Source organism: Crinia signifera, chromosome 3, assembly GCF_055691185.1.
Source record: "Crinia signifera chromosome 3, ASM5569118v1, whole genome shotgun sequence".
NCBI lineage: Eukaryota > Metazoa > Chordata > Amphibia > Anura > Myobatrachidae > Crinia > Crinia signifera.
In genome coordinates this window covers 331,626,403-331,644,698 of record NC_139219.1, presented here as the reverse complement: position 1 = coordinate 331,644,698, position 18,296 = coordinate 331,626,403, and the positions used below count along the sequence as shown (strand labels likewise).

At 41.7% G+C, this 18,296-nt stretch overlaps 1 protein-coding gene across 1 annotated transcript; it reads left to right on the top strand.

Annotated features, from left to right (window-relative positions):
• Positions 1–10,540: 10,540 nt before the first annotated feature.
• Positions 10,541–11,185, top strand: LOC146063077 (olfactory receptor 13H1-like). Its single transcript, XM_083175091.1, has one exon. It carries the CDS (start codon positions 10,541–10,543, stop codon positions 11,183–11,185), a length of 645 nt encoding a protein of 214 aa, XP_083031217.1.
• Positions 11,186–18,296: the final 7,111 nt, after the last annotated feature.

Sequence of the window (18,296 nt, the reverse complement as noted above, 5' to 3'; positions counted from 1 at the left end):
ATCATGTACAAGGGGGAAATAATTCATTGCGGACAGATAAATAAATGTGTGCGACTGAAAATTAGTCTGACTCTTACAATAATTAATCTCTGAAGATTGTTTTCTACCGCTAAAATCCCTTATATAAATGTCCATCAGAAGTAATAATCTCAGCATGAAGTGGCTGAAGAGGGAGAACGTGCTTAAGGTATTATCAATATAAATACATACATACATACATAAATAAATACATATCCTGTATATGTGGAAGACCCAGTTCAGGAGTCAGAACAGCAACAGCAGGGCTAGTGAGATCCTAAGATGTATTGTGATTCGCAGTCTGCTAATTAACAACACCTGTCACTTCCTGTTCTATGTTTGTCCAGAGCAGAGGGTCAGTGTTTCCAATGCCTTTTAGTGGCTGGGCCATAGTCTGAGAGGAATGTGGGGATAACGTAAGGGATTCTCTGGAGTGTACCCTTATTGTGAAACCTGCGTGTTGCCTGCTGAAACCTGCCATTGCTGTAACCTAAAAATTGCATTGATGTAATCTAAGAATTGCCAAGCTGTTATCCTGGTATGCTGCCTACCTGCTCCAAATAGAGAACCAGACTTTGTTTCAGCCCAGTCTATGTGTAACCTTGGCACTCCAGCTGTTGTTGAACTACACATCCCAACATGCCTTGCATCAGTTTTTGCATGGCCAAATAGTAAGACTGATGCAGGGCATGCTGGGATGTGTAATTCAGCAACAGCTGGGGTGCCAAGGTCTGTGCTCTCTTAGCTGTATATTTACTAAAGCTTCTACACAATGAAAATAGGTGTTGTTGTCCACAGCAACCAATCAGATTATGTCTATCAGTTTCTAGGATTAAATAAAGAAATTGGAGACAGAATCTGATTGGTTGCTATGAACGACCTCACCTATTTTCATTTTCGGATGCTTTCGTAAATGTATTTTCGGTACTTATTTCCTAGCACGGCGCCCACGATCTAGATTGTATTTGTTGGGCTGATATCTCAAGCATTGCATGCATCTTATGTGTTTGTGCGGCATAAGATGCATGCGATGATGCAATTGACGCGATCGACAAGATTTTTACATTGCAAGCATTGCATGCATCTTACTGTATGTGTTTGTGCGGCATAAGATGCATGCGATGATGCAATCGACGCAATCAACGAGATTTTTACATTGGAATCAATGTGAAATGGTCCCTGAGACCCAATTAAACATTTATTAAAATGTAAAAAGCCCCCAAAATTTTAATTGCTAACCCCCCCTCATGGGTGAAATGCCCCCCCCCCCCCCATTGTTAACGCCACCCTACTATTGACGCCAACCCGAAGCGTGGCGAGCGCAGGGAGCCCGCGAGGGGCGGCGGTACGCGTCCTCTGACCTTCTCATACCCCCACTATCCACGTCGGCGTGGAGTTGATTTTATATAGTGTGGCGAGCGCAGCGAGCCACCGAGCCCGAAGCGTGGCGAGCGGACACGGAATACATGTGAAGTAGTCCGCGTCCCCTTGCGGGGCACGCTGCGCGCGCCACGCTTCAGGCTCGGTGGCTCGCTGCGCTCACCACGCTTCAGGTTGGCATTGATAGTGCTGGTGGCGTTAACAATGGGTATTGGGGGCTCACGATTTTTATCTTATAGCATCTTATGGATCTCATGAATCTTATGCATCTTATGGATCCATAAGATCCATGAGATGCATAAGATGAGATCCATACAATTAAAAAATTGTTTCAATTGTATTGATTGTATGCCTTAAGTAAGGCATACAATCTATGCGATGGGCGCCGTGCTAGGAAATACAGTAAGTACCGTATGTTCTGTCAGACTTTGTACTGAGCAGCTGTTTATTGTTTAAAGAGAATTTTTAATGAAAGACCCCTAAAAGTGATGTGGGTGGAACATGCTGGAAACATGTTTAGGATACGCATGGCCACTCTCTTAAGTGGACAAAATCATTTTGTGGTGTTTCCATAACTACGAATAACGGGAGAACTGACTAATTCAATTAAATGTGACTTATTTATGACCTCAGTGGCCTAACGCCTTCAGTATTGAATTGCGATTTTAAAGTCAATTGGTTTCTTTAATATTTTTGGTATCATTTCTATACTGTATTCGGTTTACAGGAGTGGGAACCTCTGGTTTTATTTATTTTATTATCATGTTTAAAATACTCTGAATTGGCTAATGTTATAGTGTATATATATATATATATATATATATATATATATATCGTGTCTAGACTTTATGTGGGTCTTTATTATAATTATATACTGTACCTATTATTTATGGTTATATATGCTGTCCTGACATCATAGACAATATTATACGTTGGTGTGTTTAGCGCACTCAGTGCAGGGATATAGAGAGGGGAGGGTGGGGTAGGATTAGAAAGAGGAGAAGGATTTGGGTGGAAAATAAAGGAGGAATATGTATAAATTAACAGTCTGTACTCCGATGTATCGTAAAATGCAGGATCTTTATTGATATTCAAAATATAGGAATAGCATGTGTGGAGGGGAGAGGGGAGGTGGTGGTGGTGGTGGGGGGGTTTCCACAGTGTGAACCCGAATTCTGGGCGAGATGGGGTGGGGATAAGTCCTTAGAAAAGGGTGCCTCCCAGCATTCCACTTGGGGACCTTTTGAAAGTGGGGTGTCCTAATCTATGCTTGTAAGTCAAAAAGTCAGTCCTGGGTGTTATCACCAGGTTGAACCCTGCTGTACCTGTGGGGAGCCCTTGCGGGAATTAGGGTGTCAATAGATCCCCTTTGTACCATAAATCCTTGTCTCCTACACAGGTGTGCATCTGGGTATGGGATCCTGCATATTGTTATCAATAGTGTGTGCAGCAAATGTCTAGAAATGGGAAGAGTTTGTGCAGGTTGCGGTGTCCCACACCTTGCTTCTTACCCTGTTCTTTTTGGTGTGATGCGAAGTGCTTCGGTGCCCAGCCGGGCAGGTGAGATGTTCAGTCCCGTACGAAGAATGATTTCCCGTACCCTTCTCTTGTTGGCCGATAGCAGGTCCCGTGTCCACGCTGACAGCGTAGCCGCACTCGCTATCACCGGTCTTCCGGACCCAGCGCCTACGTCAGTGCACTCAACTCCAATAGGAGGAGACTCAAAATGGCTTGTGGGTGTTGTAGTTGCTGACCAACGCATTTCGCTCTTAAGCCTTTGTCAAGGATACTGTGCATTGCTGGGTGGTGGCTTATATTGCTCATGTAGGAAAGTCATTGGTGGTTAGACAGTGGGCATGTTTTCTCCGGTTTGTTAATTCTCAGAGGGTTCAGTCTGTTTGTATGACTGTTGCCATGGTCACGGATGTTTCCATGGATATTTTGGTTGAATGGACTTGGGCAAATAGCGCTGCATTCAATGAACGAAATGTGTTCATAATGAGGGGTCTTAACTTGGGATGGTGATAATGATGGTCATCCGTAGGAGCGTTATTTGTAGTGTCTGCAATGATTATTTTCATTATTAATATTAATTAGTGTATTGGCGATTTTAATTAAATATGAGTGTTTTATGGATGGATCTGGATCTGAGATCTGAGAATTAACAAACCAGAGAAAACGCGCCCACTGTCTAACCACCAATGACATTCCTACATGAGCAATATAAGCCACCACCCAGCAATGCACAGTATCTTTGACAAAGGCTTAAGAGCCGAAACGCGTTGGTCAGCAACTACAACACCCACAAGCCATTTCGAGTCTCCTCCTATTGGAGTTGAGCACGCTGACGTACTGTAGGCAGTGATGCACGTAGTGGTGCCGGGTCCGGAAGACCGGTAAAAGCGTGTGCGGCCACGCTGTGAGCGGGGACACAGGACCTGCTTTCGGCATACAGGAGAAGGGTACGGGAAATCATTACCCGTATGGGACTGAACATCTCACCTGCCCGGCTGGGCCCCGAAGCACTCCGCATCACACCAAAAAGAACAGGGTAAGAAGCAAGATGCGGGATGCCGCAACCTGCACAAACTCTTCCCATTTCTAGACATTTGCTGCACACACTATTGATACCAATATGCAGGATCCCATACCCAGCTCTAAAATAAGTAATTAAAATAACATAAAAAATTATTAATAAAGGATTGGACTGATTTTACAATTAAAAGCAGTAATGCAATTTATTTAGTATATGACCAAATTGTGCTGGTATTTTGTAAAAAGTTTGGGGGGGAGGGGGGAGGGTAAATTTGGGATCACAATGGAGGACTGTCCGTTCCTATTAGGCCTGTGACCATATAAGTGCAAATGCAAAAGTGAGGGTGAATAACAACTGACGCGTTTCGCCGACTCAGCGGCTTTATCAAAGGTGATGGAGTAATGTGACTGAGGGGTTTTTATACCAGACTGGGCAGGAAGTAGGTTTGGTCACATGATACACAGTAAAACACATAATCGTTCCAATCCATAAAAAAACATCATAAAGATATGAAGAGGAGGCAGAAAAAAATACATACATGTAATTCACGTTTGTTTATGCATAATTTGTTAGATGGCATTTCTATATTACACAATAATAAAAAAACTAGGTGTCAGTAAGGGCGGAAGTGGAGCGTCCCTACTGCTCCACTTCCGCCCTTACTGACACCTAGTTTTTGCCCTCTTCCTCTACCCTCCACCCCCGAACCAATACGGGGATATTATAGTATATCGAGGCTATTCATTTAACCAATCAGGATCCAGCTCCTTCCCGTGGCACATGACCACTGTCCACCAATGAAATATTTTGCTTGTATCACCATATTATTGTGTAATATAGCAATGCCATCTAACAAATTATGCATAAACAAACGTGAATTACATGTATGTATTTTTTTCTGCCTCCTCTTTATATCTTTATGATGTTTTTTTATGGATTGGACCGATTATGTGTTTTACTGTGTATCATGTGACCAAACCTACTTCCTGCCCAGTCTGGTATAAAAACCCCTCAGTCACATTACTCCATCACCTTTGATAAAGCCGCTGAGTCGGCGAAATGCGTCAGTTGTTATTCACCCCCACTTTTGGACTGTTCAAGACCAGCCTTGGACCTATTTGGATTGACCTAACCGTGGACATTATACCATCTTAAAGGACCCCAGTACCATCTTTGGGAGTGCCAACCTTGGGTGTCTCCCCTACTCTGGACGGTGACTCGGCCCCAACACCAACTTGGGCCTTGAGTCCCAGGGAGAGAAACTACACACCCCAGCTTGTCTACAGGTGGACGGTAATCCCTATTCAATTGTCTTTGCATTTGCACTTATATGGTCCCAGGCCTAATAGGAACGGACAGTCCTCCATTGTGATCCCAAATTTCCCCTCCCGCCCCCCCCCCCAACTTTTTACAAAATACCAGCACAATTTGGTCATATATTAAATAAAATGTATTACTGCTTTTAATTGTACAATCAGTCCAATCCTTTATTAATCATTGTTTATGGTATTTTAATTACTTATTTTAGCGCTGCTATCTCCGTTTTTCCTTTTTTTGCACAGTTCGGGCCTAACTAACCCGACACAAACCAGCAGCTGCTAGTGACTCAACACAGGTCACCTTTTCCACCCTCCTTCCCCGCGGAGGAGTACCTTCTTCCCATACCCAGCTGCACACCTGTGTAGGAGACATAAATCCCACGCAAGGATTTATGGTACAAAGGGGATCTGTTGACACCCTAATTCCCGCAAGGGCTCCCCACAGGTACAGCAGGGTTCAACCTGGTGATAACACCCAGGACTGACTTTTTGACTTACAAGCTTAGGACCCCCCACTTTCACAAGGTCCTCAAGTGGAAGGCAGGGAGGCTCCCTTTTCTAAGGACTTATCCCCACCCCATCTCGCCCAGAATTCGGGCTCACACCGTGGAATTCCCGTCTACCTCCCTCCGCCCCCCCCCTCACACACACATCCTATTCCTATATTTTGAAAATCAATAAAGCTCCTTCTTTTATGATACATCAAAGTACAGACTGTTAATTTATACATATCCCTCCTTATTTTCCACCCAATCCTTCTCCTCTTTCTAATCCTACCCCACCCTCCCCTCTCTACATCCCTGCACAACACCTACCCTGAGTGCGCTATCCACACCAACGTATAATATACTTCCCAGGGGTCCCTGTGGACATACCCCAGGATAAGCAGCACCACCTGCACATTTGGTAGAGCGCAATATACCCTGCATATCAAATCATAGACAATATAATATTGATATATATTTTTATTTATTCGTGTTATTAAATGATGTTATTGGATTATTTTACGGGTATCTATAAACTACATTTTATATTATTGGTATTAGTAGGTGCAGGTTTTTACTATACATATTTACATCACTCTTAAACTGTGATTGTATATTCCATTTCCATACCTACAGTATATATACGTATACATTTAGAAAGCACATTTCGAAGATGTCATTTGTTTTATTAATTAGGTTCTTGTTTTTAAAGGATATTGTTCAAGCCCTTTTGAAGAATTATAAAGAAATGAGCAACGTTGAGTACTGTAGATGGTGGCATAGCAATAGCTATTGCTGTGCTATACTGCTGCCGCCTACTGGGACCTGCCTTAACCCTCCCCACGTGCCACTTGCTGCTGTGCCTGTGGCCGGAACCTGGAAATCTACTTGTCTGCGGTCCCGGTGCTCCTCCTGGCTCCTAATGAAAAAATGTCCCTCACAAAATGTCTGCCCCCTTACAGCAGACAGTTTTTGAGGATGATAGAAGAGGCGGCAGCCTCCTCTAGCATCCTTAAAACCTGTCTACTGTTGGGGACAGCCATCTTGTGACCGTCATTTTTAATTAGCAGGAGCCAGGAGTAGCGGTGGGACAGACAAGTGGATCTGCAGGTCTCGGCCACAGACGCGGTGTCGGCAAGCGGCAAGCAGAGGGGTCAGATCAGAGACACATCATGCTTGCTTCCCTTCAAGATCAGAAGATGCCCATCAGTGCCATCAGCTCAGAACTGGCAGTGGGATCAGGCACACCCATCTAATGTTCTGTGACATTTGGCCAGAAGTGGTCTTCATGGAACAAATGTGGCCAAAAAGCCAAACATTTAATGTGGAAACATTCAATTATGCACAAAAACATAGGAACTGTGTGCTGAAAAATGGAATCAGGTGCTCTGATCTGATTAGTCAACATTTGAAATATGTGGTGATAACAGAAGGCAATTTGTTCCCTGTAGGGCTAGAGAGCGGTAAAATAGGCAATGTCTCCAGGCAACAGTTAAGGTCACAGGCAAGTTTTGCATTTCAGCAAATGGAGTTGGGGATTTGTTCAGGATTAATGGTGTCCTCAATGCTGAGAAACACTCGCAGGTACGTATCCATCATGCAATACCATCAGGGAGGCGTCTGATTGTCTTCAAATGTATTCTGCAGCAGGACAATGACCCCAAACATACAGCCAATGATTGGGATTAGGATTTTTTTGTCAAGTTCTCAACTGATAATGATATCAGGTTGGTAACTATTATTGGTTGGTGTAAATGTATATTTAATTCTGTTTTGGAAATGGCGAGATAACATCCAAGATGAAATGTCATAAAGGGTTTCAGTGATACAGACCAATAAAGATGGTGACAAATCTGGGGAGTCTATACAGATTTAAGTATCAGCCATGTACAGATGATACTGAAATACAAAAGAGCTGATTAGTCTACCAAGAGATGTGGTATGCTGTAGTTTGAGAAAAGTAGAGAACCTAAGACTGACAGTTAGCAAAGAGGAGATGGATTCAGAGAAGCTGACACTGAAAGAGTGATTAGATAGGTAGGATGAGCACCTAGAAATATCTATGTCCTGAAAACCTTGTGATTCAAGTGTTTGCATGAGAAGAGTTGGTCAACCATGTCAAAGCAGCAGAGAGATCTAAAAGAATAAGGAGTAATGGTCTTAAATTTAGTGGTGACCACATCATTCACTACTTTAATCAGTGCAATCTCTATGGAGTGTTGGGAATGAAAGCCTGACCGAAGTGGATCCAGTGTAGGTAAGTTCCACAAGTGCCTTGGAGGGACATGGAAGTTAAGAGATGGGATGATAGTGTGAAAGACAGTTAGGGTCAGAATTTAGTATTTTCATAATGGGAGTAATTACTGCATTATTGAGCAGTGAAGGAAAGATACCAGTAGAGATAGAGAAATTACAGATTTTAGTTAAGGTTGGGATGAGCACAGAAGAAAGTGCTTTACTTTTTTGTAGGATCTAATGGAGATGTAGTAGAGTAGGAGGATGAGAAGATGTTGTTGCTTCATCTTCATGTGTGAGATAAAATGAAGAGTAGGTACCATGTACAGAATTGAACAGGTCATTGGCATAGGAAGAGCATACCATTTTGTCTCAGATCTCATCAATCTTGTCCTTGTTATTGGCTGATAGGGTTAAGGAAGGGTTGAGATGTCATTTAAATGTATTAAATGTATTAAAAAGTTGCTTGGGCTTAGTTGCTTTAGTAGAGATGTGAGTTTGGAAATATGTTTGTTTGGCAGTGTCTAGAGTATTAGAATAAGAGTGACAAAGAGTTTTGTATGTGATGAAGTTGCTTGGAGTATGAGATTTATGCCACTGACGGTCACATTTTTTGGTAGATGTCTTGTTACTTTGTAAAAGAGAAGATGTTTGTGGTAGGTGTGCGCTTAGACAGCTGTCTTGTGATGGATAAAACAAAAAGTGGTAACCCTAGAACCACTAAAAAGACAAAGTGCAGAAAAAAAAAACAAATTGATTTATCCTTCACTGGCGCTAACGATTATAGGATAATACGATCCTATGTAGTGGAATACGATCCTCTTCTCCAAATAGGGAAAGACAAGTGTGTGGAAATAATTACCATACGTTCCTTAATGGAGACAGAGGATCCTCTTCTCCATATGAATAGCTTAAAGCAGCGGTTTCCAAACTGTGGGTCCTGGCCCCAAAGTTGGTCCCGACCTTCTCAGCATGGGGTCGCGACTCCAATTTGCTGACCATCAGGCTGATGACTTTCCTAATCTTAAACTGGCCATACATCTACAGATCGATTGTCAGATCTGGCTGGTTGAAACAAAATCCTGATAATATCTGAGTGACAGTTTTTGGCAGTTTTCCAGCATTTCAAAGCAAATGGTCAACTGTCATTTGCTCTCATCCATTACCAGGTTTTTGTTCCAACCAACCAACCAGATCGGACAATCGATCTGTAGATGTATGGACAGCTTTAGTCAGTGATTCAAGGAGTCTGAAAAATCTGTTGAATTGTCTATTATTTGAGACTCCTCCCATCATTGTGCCTCCACAATGCTGCCATGTATGTGATGTGTTGACCTTCTGCATTAACTTGCTGGGGTCCTGTAATTATTTGTATTGTCTAATGGGGTTCCAGAGTAGAATAGTTTGAGGATCGCTGGCTTAAAGCGATCCAAAGTGGGGGCTATCCGTCTTGTATGGAAAGACTTCCAAATCCTCCTCCCTCGTAAGATGTATGATCACCAGACGCAACCCAAAACAAAGATGATTGGGAAGTATATAGTGAATATATACACTATATACTTCCCAATCATCTTTGTTTTGGGTTACGTCTGGTGATCATACATCTTACGAGGGAGAAGGATTTGGAAGTTTATCCATACTAGAAGGAGAGCCCCCACTTTGGATCGCTTTAAGCTATTTATACGGAGAAGAGGATCCCCTGTCTCCATTAAGGAACGTATGGTATTTATTTCCACACACTTGTCTTTCCCTATTTGGAGAAGAGGATCGTATTCCACTACATACAGTAGAAACGTATTATCCTATAATCGTTAGTGCCAGTGAAGGATAAATCAATTTGTCTTGTTACGTTGTGCCATGGTTGACATCTAGGCCTTTGTGAAGGTTGATAAGTAGCTGGAGCCACTTTATCAGGGGCTAATTCTAGAGTCTGGTTCTGGTGTGATACAGCCATCTCAGGAGAAGTGATTGGACAAATAGGTGAGAGCAGTTGTTTCAGACAAGTGGATAGTTGTTGAAAATTAATAGTGTTCATTTGTCTGTGGGTTTGAGTTTTAAGTAATGGAGGAGAGATGCAAGAGATGGAAAGGAATGTTCATGAATTTAGAACCTGAGCATAGTCTGGAGACTACAATATCAATGCAGTGGCCATCCTGATGAGTAGAGGCAACAAACAATTGGGTGAGACCGAGAGAAAAATATTCCTGACTAAAACAGCTCTTGTGATGTTACTACAGATGCATGTGCTTTTAATAGCGATTCATAAAATGGAATTTGGGAACCAAACCTTGCAAAAAGAATTCATCCTCACGGGATTTTCTCAGAACTTCCAGATTTGTGTTTTGATGTTTATCTTCTTCCTAATAATTTACACATTGATCATTGTGGGGAACAGTTTTATGATATGTACTATAATCATCAGTCCTTCATTACACACCCCTATGTACTATTTTCTTTGCAACTTATCCATCATCGATTTGTTCTATTCTTCTATCACTTTGCCCAAAATTCTGCTGGATGTATTTTCTAAGAGAAGGAGAATTCCCATCCTTTGGTGTCTGGCGCAGATGAACACCGGCCTGTTCCTAGGAAGTACTGAGGATATACTGCTGGCGGTGATGGCGTATGACCGGTATATTGCCATACGCTTCCCTTTACATTACACCATAATTATGAATTGGAGGACTTGTCATATCATTACAGTCATTATGTGGTCAGGAAACTTCCTTGTAGCAACTGTTCCCACAATCGCCAAACCTCTTGTGTTCTGCAGGGAGAACATATTGGACCATTTTGCTTGTGAGGTATTGGCCCTTCTAGAGCTGGCATGTGGTGATCTCACCTTCTATAAAATAGCTATATTTGTCGGAAGTTTATTTACCCTGTTAACACCATTTGTTTTTATTGTGGTGTCCTACATCTCCATCATTATATCTATATTAAAGATCCACTCAAGGGGCGGAAGGTCTAAAGCTTTTTCTACATGTGCTTCACATCTGACTGTGGTCTTTATTCTTTATGGGACAAGTATAATTACTTATATAGGACAAACAAAGATTCTGTCATCAAACCTGAAGTATTTTGCCTTAGTTTATGGTGTTGTGACACCGGTGTTAAACCCTTTGATCTACAGCCTGAGAAACCATGAAGTGAAAGAAGCATTTAGGACCATATTGTCCAAGAATTCTGCATCACAGAGACTATACCACTAGTATCCATAAAATATGTGACATTACGGTATGCTCTGATGTTCCTACAAAATCCCATAAAATGTGGAGGAAAAACAAATACTGAATGTAGTATAATATTATTTTTCAAATTTGATAAAACCAATGATAAAATAAGGACAAGTTGAGTGATTACAGCGTCCATGTGACCATATGTGGCCTATAAGGTGTTATAACAAATATAGGCTCTGGATCCTATGTTTTGGCTTCCCAGTCACAAAGGTCCCGGATCAACTTCCAACCTCAATATGGAACAACACTCCAGTTGCTTAGTGCCAATGATCTGGGACCTTGGTGGCAAGGAGACTCAAGTAGAAACCCTAAGCTTATATTTTTTCTAACACCTTATAGGCCTCTTTTTGTCACGTGGAGTTGGTATGGAACAGCACTCCAGGTGCCAACTGATGATATTTTTTGAGAGCATACATAGAAACATAGAATATGACGGCAGATAAGAATCAATTGGCCTTCTAGTTTGGACCCTATTTGATCCTTATTACTTTGTAAGGATACACTTATGTCTATCCCAAGCAGGTGTAAATTGCTCTAGTGTCTCAGCCTTTAACCACCTCTGAGGGGAGGCTATTCCACTTGTCCACTACCCTTTCTGAGAAGTAATTTTTCCTCAGATTTCCCCTGAATCCCCTCCCTCCAGTGTCAGTGCATGTCCTCATGTTCTAATTCTCCCTCCTGAATTTTGTTGAAACCTTTGAGATATTTAAATGTTTCTATAATGCCCCCCTTTCCCTTCTCTGCTCCAAACTGTAAATATTAAGATCTTTTAGTCTTTCCTGGTAAGTTTTGTGATGTAGTCCATGCACCATTTTAGTTGCCCTTTTATGTACAGTCTCTAATGTGTTTTATATCCTTTTAGAGATATGGCCTCCAGAACTAGACACAGTATTCTAGATGAGGTCGTACAAATGACTATACAGAACAGGACACAGTATTCTAGATGAGGCCACACCAATGACCTACTGTATACAGTTTCATTATTACTTCTTTCTTTCCCTGATTCCACTCACTATGCAGCCATGTAATGCTTTATTACATTGCTTCCCTGCCATTTTATCACCTGTAGTAGTGACTCCTAGAACTATTTCCTCATCAGGAGATTCCTCCCCCTAGATTCATTTCCTTCATTATATTGCCATTAATACTATATTTAGCCTTTGGATTTTAGAGACCCGAATGCATTTTTTGCGGCAATAAACTGTAGTTGCCATGCTCTAGACCATTCCTCTATTCTAACTCTCGAGAAAATAGGAAATGACCTTTGATGGCGCTATGCTGCCTGTGGACTGTACTGACCCCCAGTTATCACCCAATAACCAAAATACAGCAAAATATACAAAAATGGGGATTTCCAACCAGGGACGTAAGATGGATTGTAGTCTCTGGGTCTTCCTAGGTTCTCCTCAATGGTTTCTCGACCATATGGGGAAAATTCAAAAGGAAAGATGGTGGTTACTACTGACCATCCCAGGAACCCACTACACCGAACACAATGAATATTTTTTGTGAAGGAAAGATAAGCGTACCCTACTTACATTAGGCAGTAAGCAAGGTACAAATATAGAGGTTTCTTTCACTCAGAGAGATTATTCTTCCATCTATAGACCATAAATATAATGACGTACCCCAACTCACGTCAAAAGATGTTTCTTTACACACGTAGCGTGTTCTTTATTTGGTGGGGCTCGATTTTGATCAGATGACCATATTTCTCGAGAAAGATGGGGTCTCTGAAAAAGCTGTATTAGCGTACCCAAACTCACAGTTATACAGGCGTTTTCACCACGTATAATGGTATCTCTTAATCCTTGACATGGGGATCTCTGTAGCCAATATATCACTCCAAAATATTCCAGAAATAGTCTCTTCAAAATTTATTTTAATGTACGAAAGCAGTAAAAATCCTTCATCCCAACAATGAAAGGATCCCAAAAATATCCAAAGGACTTCCCACAATGAGTCCCAAGGTAGCCCAAAAAGTTAAAATAAAAAACAGAATAAAAAATCGCTTTTAAAAAAATTACCTAAAATACATACAAAAATCCAGAAAAGCGTCCAAAGGAAAGGATGATGGCTGCTCACTCTCCACAGAAATCAGTCAACGCGTTTCGGTGTCTGCAACACCTTTTTCAAGACATATCTGTGGATGGTGAGCGTCCATCTTTTATACTAAGAGCAGCCTATCAGAGTGCACAGGAAATGAGGTAATTGCAATTGCGATATATCTTTCAAAACAAGTGTACACGTTACAGGGGTTACAATACATGTCATAACAAGATTAAAAAACAGTATCAAATTCAAAAATATATATAGAAAAGTCCATAAATTTGATGCAGACCATTTTCGTATTCATTGGCATAAACGGTCACCATGGCAACCTGCATGTCACTTCCGGTTCCAGGGATTGAATTCAAGGCTTTCTTGATAATAAAGAGTGCGCACACCAAACATATATAAAAGAGGTGGGCACACTTCAGACTTCCAGAATATATATAGATCCTGTGATAGAGATGGTAGTGTGCACCGCGATCAGCGCCCATAGTTAGATGCGCTGACATCTCAGTTGGACTTCCGGTCGCTGGACCGCAAACTACGGAAGCCCAAAAGGGTCAGATTTCCGGGCTAAGTCATGACTTCCGGCACTTGGACCGCATAACGTGGAAATAGCTTTTTAGAGCCGCATATCGTGTAGATAACCTGGCATGGATTATGATCTGCATGTTGCCATGGCGACACGGACATATCTGATTGACAGAAGAAAAATAAAATTAGACACTGCTTACATCAATTGAACATATGGCATACTATGGTAGGCATAATTAATGTAAACTTGTATAAAGAAGTTGGCCGTACTATGCGGGGGATATTTTGCATAGCTATTGCAAATAGCAGCATATACTTATCTATCCATAAGCGGTGTAGTAGGGGAGAGATGGAACTAAACCTACATAATTATTTGTAGAACAGCATTATATTGCCTACTAAATATAAACATGCTAGATACCTTAAAATACAGAAGGAGGGACAATTCTTCCCCCAAACAAGTCGTATTGGGCAGCATATTGAACAGTGACCACGAGCCGAGGCTGGCTGACTATAGAAACCACTTCAGCTCGAAGTCACTGTTCAATCCACCTGGTATAAGGGTATTGCAATTGAAGATGAGATTCATCTCCATTTTTGCCAGGGGGGTGGTGCTGTCATTGTGTCTTAGATTATTTTTTATAACTCTAAGATCGCAGAATGAGACAATTTCTGCTGGGGAGCAATTATGTGCGGTTTTGAAGTGCGCTGATAATGCATGAGATTCGAAACCATTCTTTATGTTTCGAATATGCTCCCCTAGTCTTGTTTTTAGGGCCCTGGTTGTACGACCTATGTCATGTTTTTTAAACTGCATTCTATAGTATATATAACATTTTTTACATTGCAGGTGATAAAATGTCCATTTTGTAACCATTTATCACATATTCTGTGATTTTATTGGATCCTTTGCTTTTTACATTCCTGCACCCCACACAGCTCCCACATCTGAAAAAACCTTGCAAAGGAAAAAGGAAGGACAGTTGCAGCGCTCTCAAATTTTAATGAGTTGATTTCTCAATATAAATAACACATAAATATACAATACATATGAAAAATAATAAAAAATGTGCAAATAATTACATGTATAGATAAATGAATATCTTTTAAAAACAGCAAGTGGACCAATTGTGTAAGAAATATATATAACCTGCTCTGGTTGATAACCACTCGAAAACGGGCACTGGAGTCCAAAATAGAGTCCCAATTTGTAATCCCAAAGGTCGCTGGAGGTGTCCCTGGCCCAATGGGGCAAATAATGTTGCTTGTAGGGATCCTCTCTAAAGTGCGGATATGGTGCAGTTGGGAGATGGGTGAGGTACTCCAAATTGTAGCAAGCAAGCCGTAATCTGTTTACCCCAATCCAGATAAGTGCGGGGAGGCTTCTGTAATAAAGTGCTCTGTGCCTTGGAGGTAAAGTTGTTCCTCACAATGGTAAAAGGTGGTTCTTATAGTCCCAGAAGGATTCAGCAGGATGAAATACACAGGGGGTCACACTTGGTACCAATGCGTTTCGCTGTCACAAGAGACAGCTTTATCACGGGCCTTTCCAATTTCTCCTTTTTATAACCACATGAGATGAATTTTCTTTTCATATCTGTGGCTTGCTCTAAAAAGACTTTATCGTCGGAGCAGTTTCTCTGCAATCTTTTGAACTGCCCTTTTGGAACCGAATTGAGCCATTGAGTGTGGTGACAGCTCGATGAAGAAATATACGTCCCGGAGTCTGTGGGTTTGCGAAAGTTTTTATGCTTAAGCACCCCATCCTCCACATACACATTGGAAAGGGAAATAGAGTTATTGAAAACTAACGATAACGCAAACCCTATAACTCGAAGTCAAAGGGGGACAAAAAGAGATAATTTTGCTTTTGTGTCCACTTACACACAAGAACATAAAAAGATTGAGAAAGTTTTTAAAAAACATTGGAAAGTTTTGTTTTGTGACCCCATCCTGAAAGGCCTACTACCAGATTTACCCAAACATATATACCGTAAGGCCCAGTGGCGTAGCTACTTATTATGCGCCCCCCCCCCCCCCCCCCGCCGCTAAAAAAAATTCGCCCCCACTCCCCCTCCCCTCAGCAGCCCCCCCAATGCCCATACCTGCCCACCCGCTGCGGTCTGCGGTACCTGCCTGCCGTGCCGTTACGGTCCTGTAGCGCTGGCTCCTGCTGCTAATAGTGAAACGTGACTCTTAGAAAATGGCTGCCCCCATACTGCAGACAGAAAACTGTCTGCAGTATGGGGGCAGCCATTTTCTAAGTGTCCGTTTTCATTATAGAAGCTGGAGCCAGCGCTAGGAGAGACGGAGCGACGTCAGTCACGGCACGGCAGGCAGGTACCGCAGACAGCAGCGGGTAACTATAGCCCCGCAGACCCCCGGCGCCCAAACTTGCTCTGCGCCTCCCCGCCACCGCGGGGGCTGCAGAGATATAGTTACGCCACTGGTAAGGCCCCTAACATTAAATGAGCACTGGTCAAAAGTGCATACATCTCGAAACCACCTATGTCAAGAATAAATACTAAAGGTTTTTTCAGATGTGGGAGCTGTGTGGGGTGCAGGAATGTAAAAAGCAAAGGATCCAATAACATCACAGAATATGTGATAAATGGTTACAAAATGGACATAAGATTTTATCACCTGCAATGTAAAAAATGTTATATATACTATAGAATGCAGTTGTAAAAAACATGACATAGGTCGTACAACCAGGGCCCTAAAAACAAGACTAGGGGAGCATATTCGAAACATAAAGAATGGTTTTGAATCTCATGCATTATCAGCGCACTTCAAAACCGCACATAATTGCTCCCCAGCAGAAATTGTCTCATTCTGCGGTCTTAGAGTTATAAAAAATAATCTAAGACACAATGACAGCACCACCCCCCTGGCAAAAAATGGAGATGAATCTCATCTTCAATTGCAATACCCTTATACCAGGTGGATTGAACAGTGACTTCGAGCTGAAGTGGTTTCTATAGTCAGCCAGCCTCGGCTCGTGGTCACTGTTCAATATGCTGCCCAATACGACTTGTTTGGGGAAGAATTGTCCCTCCTTCTGTATTTTAAGGTATCTAGCATGTTTATATTTAGTAGGCAATATAATGCTGTTCTACAAATAATTATGTAGGTTTAGTTCCATCTCTCCCCTACTACACCGCTTATGGATAGATAAGTATATGCTGCTATTTGCAATAGCCATGCAAAATATCCCCCGCATAGTACGGCCAACTTCTTTATACAAGTTTACATTAATTATGCCTACCATAGTATGCCATATGTTCAATTGATGTAAGCAGTGTCTAATTTTATTTTTCTTCTGTCAATCAGATATGTCCGTGTCGCCATGGCAACATGCAGGGCATAATCCACGCCAGGTTATCTACACAATATGCGGCTCTAAAAAGCTATTTCCGCGTTATGCGGTCCAAGTGCCGGAAGTCATGACTTAGCCTGGACATCTGATCCTTCTAGGCTTCCGTAGTTTGCGGTCCAGCGACCGGAAGTCCAACTGAGATGTCAGCGCATCTAACTATGGGCGCTGATCGAGGTGCACACTACCATCTCTATCACAGGATCTATATATATTCTGGAAGTCTGAAGTGTGCCCACCTCTTTTATATATGTTTGGTGTGCGCACTCTTTATTATCAAGAATGCCTTGAATTCAATCCCTGGAACCGGAAATGACATGCAGGTTGCCATGGTGACCGTTTATGCCAATGAATACGAAAATGGTCTGCATCAAATTTATGGACTTTTCTATATATATTTTTGAATTTGATACTGTTTTTTAATCTTGTTATGACATGTATTGTAACCCCTGTAACGTGTACACTTGTTTTGAAGGATATATCGCAATTGCAATTACCTCATTTCCTGTGCACTCTGATAGGCTGCTCTTAGTATAAAAGATGGACGCTCACCATCCACAGATATGTCTTGAAAAAGGTGTTGCAGACACCGAAACGCGTTGACTGATTTCTGTGGAGAGTGAGCAGCCATCATCCTTTCCTTTGGACGCTTTTCTGGATTTTTGTATGTATTTTAGGTAATTTTTTTTAAAGCAATTTTTTATTCTGTTTTGTATTTTAACTTTTTGGGCTACCTTGGGACTCATTGTGGGAAGTCCTTTGGATATTTTTGGGATCCTTTCATTGTTGGGATAAAGGATTTTTACTGCTTTCGTACAATAAAATAAATTTTGAAGAGACTATTTCTGGAATATTTTGGAGTGATATATTGGCTACAGAGATCCCCATGTCAAGGATTAAAAGATACCATTATATGTGGTGAAAACGCCTGTATAACTGTGAGTTTGGGTACGCTAATACAGCTTTTTCAGAGACCCCATCTTTCTCGAGAAATATGGTAATCTGATCAAAATCGAGCCCCACCAAATAAAGAACACGCTACGTGTGTAAAGAAACATCTTTTGATGTGAGTTGGGGTACGCCATTATATTTATGGTCTATAGATGGAAGAATAATCTCTCT

Bases quoted from the DNA above. Each gene is read 5' to 3' on its own strand.
- LOC146063077 (XM_083175091.1), top strand. From the start codon at position 10,541: ATGAACACCGGCCTGTTCCTAGGAAGTACTGAGGATATACTGCTGGCG.